Source organism: Candoia aspera, chromosome 8, assembly GCF_035149785.1.
Source record: "Candoia aspera isolate rCanAsp1 chromosome 8, rCanAsp1.hap2, whole genome shotgun sequence".
NCBI lineage: Eukaryota > Metazoa > Chordata > Lepidosauria > Squamata > Boidae > Candoia > Candoia aspera.
The window spans coordinates 75,905,892-75,916,252 of NC_086160.1; the positions used below are offsets into that span (position 1 = coordinate 75,905,892).

General features: G+C 53.8%; 1 protein-coding gene across 1 annotated transcript; it reads left to right on the forward strand.

The window, feature by feature from the left end:
* Window positions 1–1,119: 1,119 nt before the first annotated feature.
* Window positions 1,120–2,238, forward strand: LOC134502414 (G-protein coupled receptor 151 protein-like). The gene has a single exon (XM_063310755.1). The coding sequence runs from the start codon at window positions 1,120–1,122 to the stop codon at window positions 2,236–2,238; it is 1,119 nt and encodes a 372-aa protein (XP_063166825.1).
* The last annotated feature ends 8,123 nt before the right edge of the window (window positions 2,239–10,361 follow it).

The following is a 10,361-nucleotide window of genomic DNA, read 5'->3' on the forward strand; positions in this document are numbered from 1 at the left end:
GAGAGAGAGAACATGATACAAATTCACTGAATGGTGAATATGATGGAGAAAATGAATACTCATTCCTGTCTCCTTTCCCTACAGAATTCAATCAATCAAGAAAAATAAATCCTCACACAAGACACAGTTTAGTTTATGGAATTTGATTCTCCATAATTGAGATATTAGATTCAGACAGACAATTTCTAGTTAACAGCCACAGTAGCTGAATGGGAACAATCTGCTTTTTGAAGAAGTATTTGGGGAGGGGGCATGACAACGGGGGACCAAGGGCTCTGGAATCCACCCAGTCAGCTGCACATCTGGAATTGGAGCATCTGCAGCTTTTGAAACTGTCCCTTCACTTTCTCCCCATTAATTCCAACACTGTAGAAGAGGATGGGCTGAATAGTTAAACATTTGGACAGGAGTGACAGAATCGGGAGCTGGTGTTTGAATTTCAGCACTAAGTTGGGGGAACACTTCCACAGCCCGGAGACCTGGTGACCCTTCCCTCTTTTCTTTATCTGTTAGGTGCTGAGATTTGGGAGGCCGGGCGCACTGCGTGCGTGGGCGCGTGTGTTGGGCTGTTGGCAGAAGATGGTGGCGGGAACTGGAGGCCAACATTGTTGGAGGGCACAAGGTGGGAGAGGGGTTATTTACTCCCGGTGGCCTCGCGGGCTCGGTGAAAGGCGCCGGAATAGACAGTTGGCAACCCTTCCGCTCCTCTGCTCCCCAGCGCTGCCTGCCGCCCTGCCCACCCGCGCTCCCTTCCTCCCTCGCGGGCTCCAGACGTGTGCTTTGCTCACCTGCTCCTGGGGCGGTGCTAAGCTTTCCCCCCCAGCAGCACAGCCAGCCGGTGGCGGAGGCGCCTAACCCGTGGAGAAAGAAGCGCTCCGCGAGTCCTGGCTCCAGCGCCTGGCGAAAGCTCTGCTGCCAAAACAGAGGGAGCGGCGCGCGACCCCGTAGTTCGCCCGGCTCCTCCCACGCCCTGCCTGAAGGGAGGGGGACGTGGGACGAAGGCACAACCCTTCTTGAAGCGCCCCCTCCTCGAGCCGGGCCAGCCTCCTCCTGGTGTCTTCTGTCGCTCGCCCCGACGACGCGCGGGACCCGCTTGGCGAGGCGGACCGTTTCAGGACCATGAACAGCTCCCAGCCCGCCCTTTCCGCCGGAGGGAGCCCCGCGGAGCCGTGGGCCGAGGGGGGCGCGGCGCTCGCGGGGGCGCTCCCCTCGCTCTTGGCCGCGGCCGGCGTGGCAAGCCTGGCCGGTAACCTCCTGCTGCTGGCCGTTCTCGCCTACCAGCTCCGCCGAGGAACGGTCTCCGGGGCCCACGCCTTGGCGCTCAACCTGTGCGCCGCGGACCTGACCCTGGCCCTCTACTGCCTGCCGCCCCGCATCGTCGCCTACGCCCGGGGCTCGTGGCTCCTGGGCGGCTTCCTCTGCAGGACTGCGGACTGGCTGCTACACAGCTGCTTGGTGGCCAAGAGCCTCACCTGGGCGGCGGTGGGCCACGCCCGTCGGAAGGAAGCAGTCTCTGCCCGGCCCGCCTCGCCTTCCCAGGGCCCAGGCAGGAGCTGGGGGCGCCTGGCGGCGGTCCTGGCGTCGCTCTGGGCCGCCGCGTTGCTCCTGCCTCTGCCCCACCTGCTCTTCACCCGGGTGGAGCCCGGACAGCCGCGCGGGCGCCTCTGCTGCGACTTCGCGGCCCCGGCGCGCGCGAGCCGCTTCGTGGACGTCTTCAGCAAGGCCTACCCGCTGCTGGCCTGCCTGGCGCCCTCGGGCTTCGCCTGCTCCTGCTACTGGAGGGCCCTCCGCGGCCCGGGCGCCGGGAAGCCCCGGCTGGCCAAGGCCGGGCGGCAGAAGCGCGAGGGGACGTGGGCGCTGCTGGGTCTCACCCTCCTCTTCCACGCGACCTGGCTGCCGGCCTGGACGGCCTGGCTGTGGAAGCGGCACCGCGCGCTGGGGGAGGGCGGCCCTCCGCCGGCCTTGGCCTTTGCCGCCGACCTGCTGCTGAGCCTCGACGGCGCGCTCGGCCCCGGCCTCTTCCTGCGCAGCGCCGGCGATTTGCGCCGAGGGCTGCGCCACGTCTGCCGGGCGTTGTGGTGTGGCGGCGGCGGTGGCCAAGATAGGGAGGGCGCTCGGAGCAGCGGACGGGCGGGCGCCACTCTCCCCGACGTGGAGCATTTCTGGAAGGACCGGAGGAGCATCGCCGTCGGGGAAGAGAGTGACCCGGTGCCCTGGGAGCACCAGAGCGACCCGTGAAGGGAAGCGGGAGAGGGGGGTGGCAGCCGTTCATTCTCTCTGCCCCCCTCCCTGCCCCAACTTGGCCCTGGGGTCGCTTCCTGCCAGGCCCGGTCAACTGCTTAGGCACCTCCAGGTGGGCATGACTGTGACTCCCATCGTGCTGGCTGGGGAAGATGGGAGTCCTCGAGCCCATTGGGGATCTGCCTTAGCGGTTGTTTGCAGCTTAACTCCTGAACTTTGTAGCGGTCTGACCCCTGCTTTTCTTTACCTGCTAATGCAGTTCCCCCACAGCCGCAGGCCACCCACCACCCAAGGGAGAGGTTCTTTACATTCACAGTATTCAGAAGCTTTTGGATCCCCTTTAACCTTGCCTCCCCCCCCCCCAAACCTCTCTACTACCTTACAACCCCTGTGGCAAATGGTACTTTTGAGGAGCGGGTCTGAATCAGCCACGGATACAAGTTGGGAGACCCTTTGAGAACACCCAGCTGGTCTATTTCATTATTGCTCTGGAGCCTTGGCAATTTTTTTCTGTTTCTCTCTGATTTCAGGTTCCAAAGCCTGCAATTTTGACATACTGACATTGGCAGCTGTAAGCATCTCCTTAAACCTTACATCTATTGTGGACCCTCCCTCCAAAGCATTTCTTTCAATGCACTAACCCTCAACCTCCCTTTGAGAAATAACCTTGGCCCCTCTAAGATAGGTGGACTTCAACTCCCAGAATTCCCCAGCTGGCTGGGGAATTCTGGGAGTTGAAGTCCACCTATCTTAAAGTGGCCAAGGTTGAGAACCGCTGTTCCAAAGTGCTCCATGAATGCCATCCATGAATGTATTTACACTGTAAAAGGAGATTTGTGAGCTGGGGGTAGAATCTGGAACGATTTACTGCAAGGATTCTCACCTGTTGTGGTGCTGTGACCCCCTAAAGTGATAAATGAATATGTGTGACACCCCACCCCCCATAAAATTATTGATTCCTTGGGTTAGAGGTGGGCAAATTTTGTGGCACTGTAACTGCCTGTTGCGTTTTGTGCAGACGAACTGGGCACTCCGACTTTGTCTGTGCAAGGCCGACCAACTTTTTAGAAACGCGGTTTCTTTCTCCCCCCTCCCACAGTTCCTTGTGATTATCTTGGGGGTCCCAACCCACAAACTGAGGACTCTTGGATTACAGCATTTAACTCTCACCTTTTCTCCACTACGAAGTTATGATTCAATCGGCTGAATCTTTATTTGAAGGATTATTTTTGACTTGCCCGTAACAGGAAGATAGACTTCAAAGCGCTCACCTAGCTGGGTTCACACGTCCCTTTAGGCAAAGGGGGATCGAGGTTAGTGCATTGCAAGAAATGTCTTATTGTATTGTGTGAAGTAGGCCATCCTGTTATCAGGCTGTAGGGTTTAATTGTCAGGTCAGCACAGTTAGTGAACACAGTAGTTGTGTTTTGTTAACCCAGGTTTGCTCTGTTGTCTGAATCATGCCCCTTGCTCTTGGATGTTTCGTTTTCTGCACATTCTTCCATGCAGGAATAACTTGAAAGGTATGGAAAAGAATAAAATGCACTTCATGGGACTTTATAGGAGGGAATGCTGTAGTTTATCTTGTGTTTTTGTCTTCTAAGCTAACAACTTAATAAAACCTTGCTAGAAGCAGCAGTTTACAACTCAATATTGTCATGAAGTCTGACAACGTGAGAGTTTCAAACCAAGATGGGTTTAATTAAAAGACATTTTGTTATGGATCTGAGTTGGTATTGGAAACTTCCAGCCCCTGATCTTGCTCACACTCCAACTGAGAAACTAAAGGAAAACAAAAAAGAACAGAGTACTTTGCTTCTGTCGGTTGCTGGGTGATGATTTTTGCTTTGTGGTTTACCATTTGTATACCATTTATTGATCTCTTGGTACCCAGGCCATAACATCCCCAAATGACTGCCTGCAAGGGAAGAGAAGTGCAGAGTGCAACAGAGTTTGCTTGCAGACCAAGGCACACATGCATTCTGTTTAAGTGTTTGAATGTTACCAGCTTACTCCTTGCAACCCTAGAAGCCTACATGAGAAAATAAACATTTATTTACTCATTATATGTATTTCGATTTTTTTTAATAAAGACGGGATATTAAATAAATAAATAAATAAATAAATAAATAAAATCCAAAGCAGTTTCTCGTTTCCACAGTCTTGTAGCAGGAGAGAAAGAGATTTGGAGACGGCTGCCCCCTATTATTATTATTATTATTATTATTATTATTATTATTATTTACAACAAAAGGCTGCTGGCTAAAGTTGCTTTTAAAAGGCGAGATAACTGCCCCCCCCTCTCCATGGTATGTGGGAAAGACCCTGAGAGACAGGGTGAAGAGATGCTGCCTAGGGAAAGGTCAGATAAGAGAGGGCAGAGCCCACAGCTGCATAGTGGGAAGGATAAGAGGCTCAGAAGGGACCATTCCTAATTTTTCAGGCTGTAAAAGAGACAGTGGGGAGGACTGCACTTTCAGACTTGCAAGATTCTGTTAATATAGTTTTACAATAAAGCAGAATTAGATTATCTGGTCGTGTTTTGTGTCTGGTCTACTTGATCAGGCTGATACCTCCCTCCTCCTCCTCCTTTTTTTTTTTTTTTACTTTTCCCTCCTGAACTTTTAGGCTGGTAACCAATTTACCTTACTGTTCTTATGCTGGCCTTCGGAATGTTTTGTACATCGTTGACTTCTTCTGCCCATACACCTTTCCTGCTTAGCTCTGTTGCCAGCAAAGCTTCCCTGATGAGGATTTTAAAAGATGAGGGCCTACTACAAAGCTATACCCTATCTAGCAATTTCCCTTTAAACATCAGAAGTTGGGCAAACTTGAAAGCCTTCCCTGGTGCTAATCCCAACAACTGGCAAATTACTGAGGAGCTGAGTGGAACCCTCATAGACCAAAATGGTGTATTGTGGCACCAGGTGCTGGAATCAAAGAACAGAAAAAAGTGTGTCACCTTCCTGTAAGATTTTCTAAGGCATCTCTCTGGCTGCTGTTGCAAATGAGCTTTCAACTTACTTGATAGTTATCATCTTCTGACCCACCAAACCTATTCCTATTTTAACATCAGGACAAGCTTAACGACTCCCTTTTTCTTCCTCAGACAAACTACCAGGCTCCTCATTCCCAGACAAAGACTAACTTTTGGTCTGGAGAGCTAAAAAGGGAGTGGTAGAATCTTCAATAATAAACAAATATGGGCAAAAGCTTTGGGGTCTTTTACAGTGGTTTGGTGCTATGGCCCTGCTGGAGAAGTCTTCAGATGGGGAGGAGGTGCAGCCAGGGGCATCTGGTGACAATAGTCTTGAAGCAGCTGATTCTAACAGTGTTGGAGCCAATGACTCCTCTCTGGATGAGGCAGATCCTGGAAGGCCCCAAGACTCCCTGCCTGCACCCACTGACTGTCAGAGTAGGTTAGGAAGTGGTTGGCCCAGGAGATCAGAAAAATCACACACTATGCATTTCTATAAAAATTTATTTACAGAAAGCACAAAAACATATTTACAGGCTTGTGCATGCACACACGCTCTCAGAGAGGAGGGAGCTGCTTACTCGGCTGCAAGGCTAAAAACAACTAAACAAAAGTTCTGCAAGCTGCCTTCCCCTCAGGCAATGCAACTATTAACACCTAAACTGAGGACAATTAAATTTGACCTCTTCACCGGCCGATGCTTAAGGAAGTACTTAATTACCATGGTAAATAATGGCTTGTCCCAGCAAAAACAAAGGAATTCCAACACTGACAGCCTCTCAGACTCAGAAGTTCAATCACCCAGTTGCAAGCTGACCTCCTCGGAGGCTTGCCAAGAAGCATGCCAGCAGAAGAGCAGGCTCTGATGTGTAATATGTCTTGGCTGTGCATGTGGGTGGAGGCTCAGCAGGGCTGATTTATGGGCCTCACCCCAAGAGAAAATACTGGAAATAAATTTTCAAGACTTAATTCTGTCATGTTGGCTTTGCTGTGCCGTGCTTTAGAACTCTTAGTTGCTAGATTACTGGCTTCCTGATCACAAGCTGTGTGATGTTGACCACATTTACAGTTGCCATCCCACGATACTCGTAAAAAGGACTTTTTCCTTCCAAAAGACTGTTTCTGTAGTGAGTCCTGTAGTTTTAAATGCTGCTTGTAGAGCTGTGAAGAATTCTAAATTATTTGCATCTTCTGTGTTGCAGTTCAGGCCTCTCTGTAGGATATTGTGTTCTGCAGTGGATAGTGGGCGACTGGACATGTTGACCACCCATTTTGGTTCTGGTGTCTCTTTGTTTCTGAAATTCAATTTAAGTAGCTTAGTTTGGAGTTCGGTTTTCCTTTTTTCGGCTTGTCAGCTTGTTTCAGTGATGCATTTGTATGGTTAAAAGAGCTGCTTATGGCTGAACCTATCTTGAAACACCCAGATCCTGGAAGTCCCCTGGTGGCCTCAGAGGTTGCTCTGGGGGCTGTTTTACTACAGAAAGATGAAAGTGAGTTTCTACATCTATGTGCCTATTTATCTCAAAAGTTCACTGAAGCAGAGTGCAGATGGCTGGTGTGGGAGAAGGAGGCTTTTGCAATTCGCTGGGCTCTCCAAATGTGGAGGCATCTGCTTGAAGGGGCAACCCATCTGTTCGAAATGTGGACCAACCATAAAAACTCAGAGGCCCTAGAAACACCCTGCAAGCTAAGCCCAAAGCAGGTCAGATGGGTGCAATTCTTCAGCACATTCAATTTCTCCCTTAAGTATTGTCATGCGCTGCCTACCTCTGAATAACGTTCAGACACTGGTTTGCAAAGCAGGCTCTGATTTATTTCAGGGTAGGTACAACGTTGGTAGAAAAAAGCTGAGAGTGACAGGAGCGCGCCGGTGCGGGGTTTAAATACCCCGCGCCGGTCAGCGCCCCCTCGCTCTCGGTCACGTCACCCCCCTTTGTCCCATGCGTTGCCCTGCCATTGGTTGAGGGTTTCCAGGATCGCCCATCCTCAGGTTTTCATTCTTCTGCTGATTGCTTTCAGCTGGGCGATCCCCGTTGTATTGCCGCTGATGGCTTGGGTGGCTCCGTGATCCGTTTAGCTATTGTTTGTTAGCCGTTAGTCGTTGTGGGTTGATGGCTACTTAACTTGTACCCCTTCACCTATTTCCTTGTCATTGTCATGAGTGCCATTGCGCTGATGACTTTAGCTCAACGGCACTCATGACATACTGCCCCCTTTCCGAATAGTGTTCTCCCCCGGGTTTCTGGGTTTTCCCCATGGAGCTGTCAAAATGCCACATTTTTTTTTTTTTTTTTTTAAAGTTCCCGCCGGAGTAGTTGTCGCCCCTCCCTTTGCTCCTCCCTCTACCACGTGCCTTCCCAGGGTGTGTCCATGGTGCGCATGCTCGGGTTCTGACCTGGCGTGCGCATGCTCCAGCCACACCCTGTTTGTTTGGCTCAGTTCGGCGAGGCGAGAGGCGTGGCTGGTCGGGTGCTTCTCAGCTCCAGGTAGGGCCCTTCTTTTCTTATTTAGAGTGCGTCGCCTTTGTTGTGTCTCTTGGGCGTTGCCCCCAGGTTGCCCTGTTGACTTGCTTGCCACTCCCCCGCGGCCGGAGGGCGGGGGGAGGGTGCTGGCGATCGTTTGTCACCACCCCGTGGGCCCGGGGTGGGGGGAGTGAGTCCCGGGGGGGGGAAGGTCCACCCAAGTCGCGGGCTTGGGGGGGGCCCCTTCCCTTGGGGCACGGGAGGCGGGGGGAGGCCTGCGGGGGGGGGTTTGGTTTTGCTGACCTTGGTTGCGGTTTGTCGGGGTATGCCCGGTGAAATGCTCTGGTCAGGTCAGGCGCGTTAACGTTATGCGCCGCCACCCATTCAGGGTGGGGGAAGTGTTTCCACCTGACCAGGTAGTGTAGGGTTCCTCGTTGTTTGCGGGAGTCGAGGATGTCCCTTATCTCGAAGTGGTGTTGCCCGTCGATCATAAGCGGTGCGGGCTGTGGCGTGCTTGGGTGCCATCGGGAGGTGGTTGCCGGTTTTAGGAGGCTGGTGTGGAACACCGGGTGGAGCCTCCGGAGGTTGTGTGGCAGGTCCAGGCGTATTGCTACCGGGTTCACTATTTGCGTGACTCGGAACGGCCCGATGTACTTAGGCCCCAGTTTTTTCGAGGGTTGGGTTGACTTTAGGAACTTGGTGGAGAGATAGGCCATATCCCCCGCCTGGAACGTCGGTTGTAGGCGCCGGTGCTTGTCGGCCTGCTCTTTGTAAGCAGCCTGTGCCTCCTTTAGCGCCGCCGTGATTACTGGCCATGCTTCCGCGATCTTCCGTCCCCAGTCGCTGGCGTCCACCTGGGGTTCCGGGGGTTGAGGTAGCTCCGGGATGGGGACGAAGTCGCGCCCCGAGACTACTTCGAACGGGGTTTTCCCCGTGCTCGTGTGGACGGCGTTATTGTATGCGACTTCGGCGAACGGGAGCAGTTCAGCCCAGTCGTCTTGGTGGTAGTTCGTATATGATCGTATAAATTGCTCTAAGGTGGCATTAAGAACCTCAGTGGCTCCGTCCGTCTGCGGATGCCAAGCCGTAGACAGGGCCTGTTGGGTCCCCGTCAGCTTCAGGAAGGCCCGCCAGAATTTGGAGGTGAACTGTGTGCCCCTGTCGGTCACCACACGTGCGGGACATCCGTGTAGCCTGTACACGTGGATGAGGAAGAGTTTGGCTAGTTGTTGCGAGGATGGGACCGACGTGCAGGGGATGAAGTGGGCCTGCTTTGAGAAGTAGTCCTTCACCACCCAAATGGCCGTTTTCTTCTGGCTGGGTGGGAGGTCCACTATAAAATCCATAGAGATTTCCTCCCATGGGCGGGAGGGTTCTGCCACCCGTTGCAGTAGCCCCGCGGGTTTGCCTGGTGCCCGTTTGGCCCTAGCGCACGTTGGGCAGGACGCCACGTAGGTTTTTACGTCTCGCCTGAGCGCGGGCCACCAGAATTGGCGCCGCGTTAGGTGTAGGGTCTTGAGGAACCCAAAGTGTCCCGCTTGCTTGGCGTCGTGTGACCTATGCAAGATCGCCTGGCGTTGCGAGTCCGGGACGTAGATTCTGCCTTCCCCCCATGCCAGGTCTTGCGCCATTGTTACCTTGTCGGGGTTTGCCAGGAACCAGGGGTCGGTTTTGAGGGCGGCGGCGAGGTCCGTGCGCATTCCCCCTGGTAGTTGCGGTTGCCTTCTTTCCGTCGCCGGTTGTCCCGCCGTCGGCTGTGCCGTAGCGTCGAGCTGCCTCCGTGCGCCGCTTCGGGTGGTCACGGCCATCCCCAGTTGCGAGGCGGATAGGACCGTCCCAATGGTGTCTGGGGCGGGCTCTTCGTCTTGGGGCAGCCGGGAGAGGGCGTCGGCCAGAAAGTTCTTCTTTCCCGGCATGAACTTCAGCTGGAAATCAAAGCGGCTGAAGAATTGGGCCCATCGGACCTGTTTTGGGCTAAGGCGTCTAGGCGTTCGTAGGGCCTCGAGGTTCCGGTGGTCCGTCCAGACCTCGAATGGTTGGGTGGCTCCCTCGAGTAGGTGACGCCATGTCTCTAGTGCCGATTTCACCGCGAAGGCTTCTTTCTCCCAGACGTGCCATCGCCTCTCTGTCTCGGAGAACTTCCTTGACAGGTAGGCGCATGGTTTCAGGAGCCCCGTGGAGTCTTTTTGTAGCAGGATGGCTCCCAGGGAGAAGTCTGAGGCGTCGGCTTGGACCACGAACGGCCGTTCTGGGTCCGGGTGCGCGAGGATTGGCTCCGTCGTGAACAGCGCTTTCAGCTTGTCGAATGCGGTCTGGCACGCGGGAGTCCAATTCAGCACTGTGCCTGGGTTCTTGGCGCGTCGGGTGTCCCCCACCCCTTTGGTTTTGAGGAGGTCCGTTAAGGGGAGGGCTATCTCAGCGAACCCCCGGGCGAAGGACCTGTAGAAATTCGCGAATCCCAGGAAGCTCTGTAGTTGCCGTCTGTTGCGGGGCCGCTCCCAGTTTAGCACCGCTTCGACTTTTGCGGGGTCCATTTCGATGCCGTCCCCGGAGATTCGATACCCCAAATAGTCTAGGCGCTCTTTGTGAAACTCGCACTTTGTGGGCTTTGCATAGAGCTGCGCCCTTCTGAGCTTGTCGAGGACTTGCCTGACTAAGGTTACGTGTTCCTCGTATGTTTT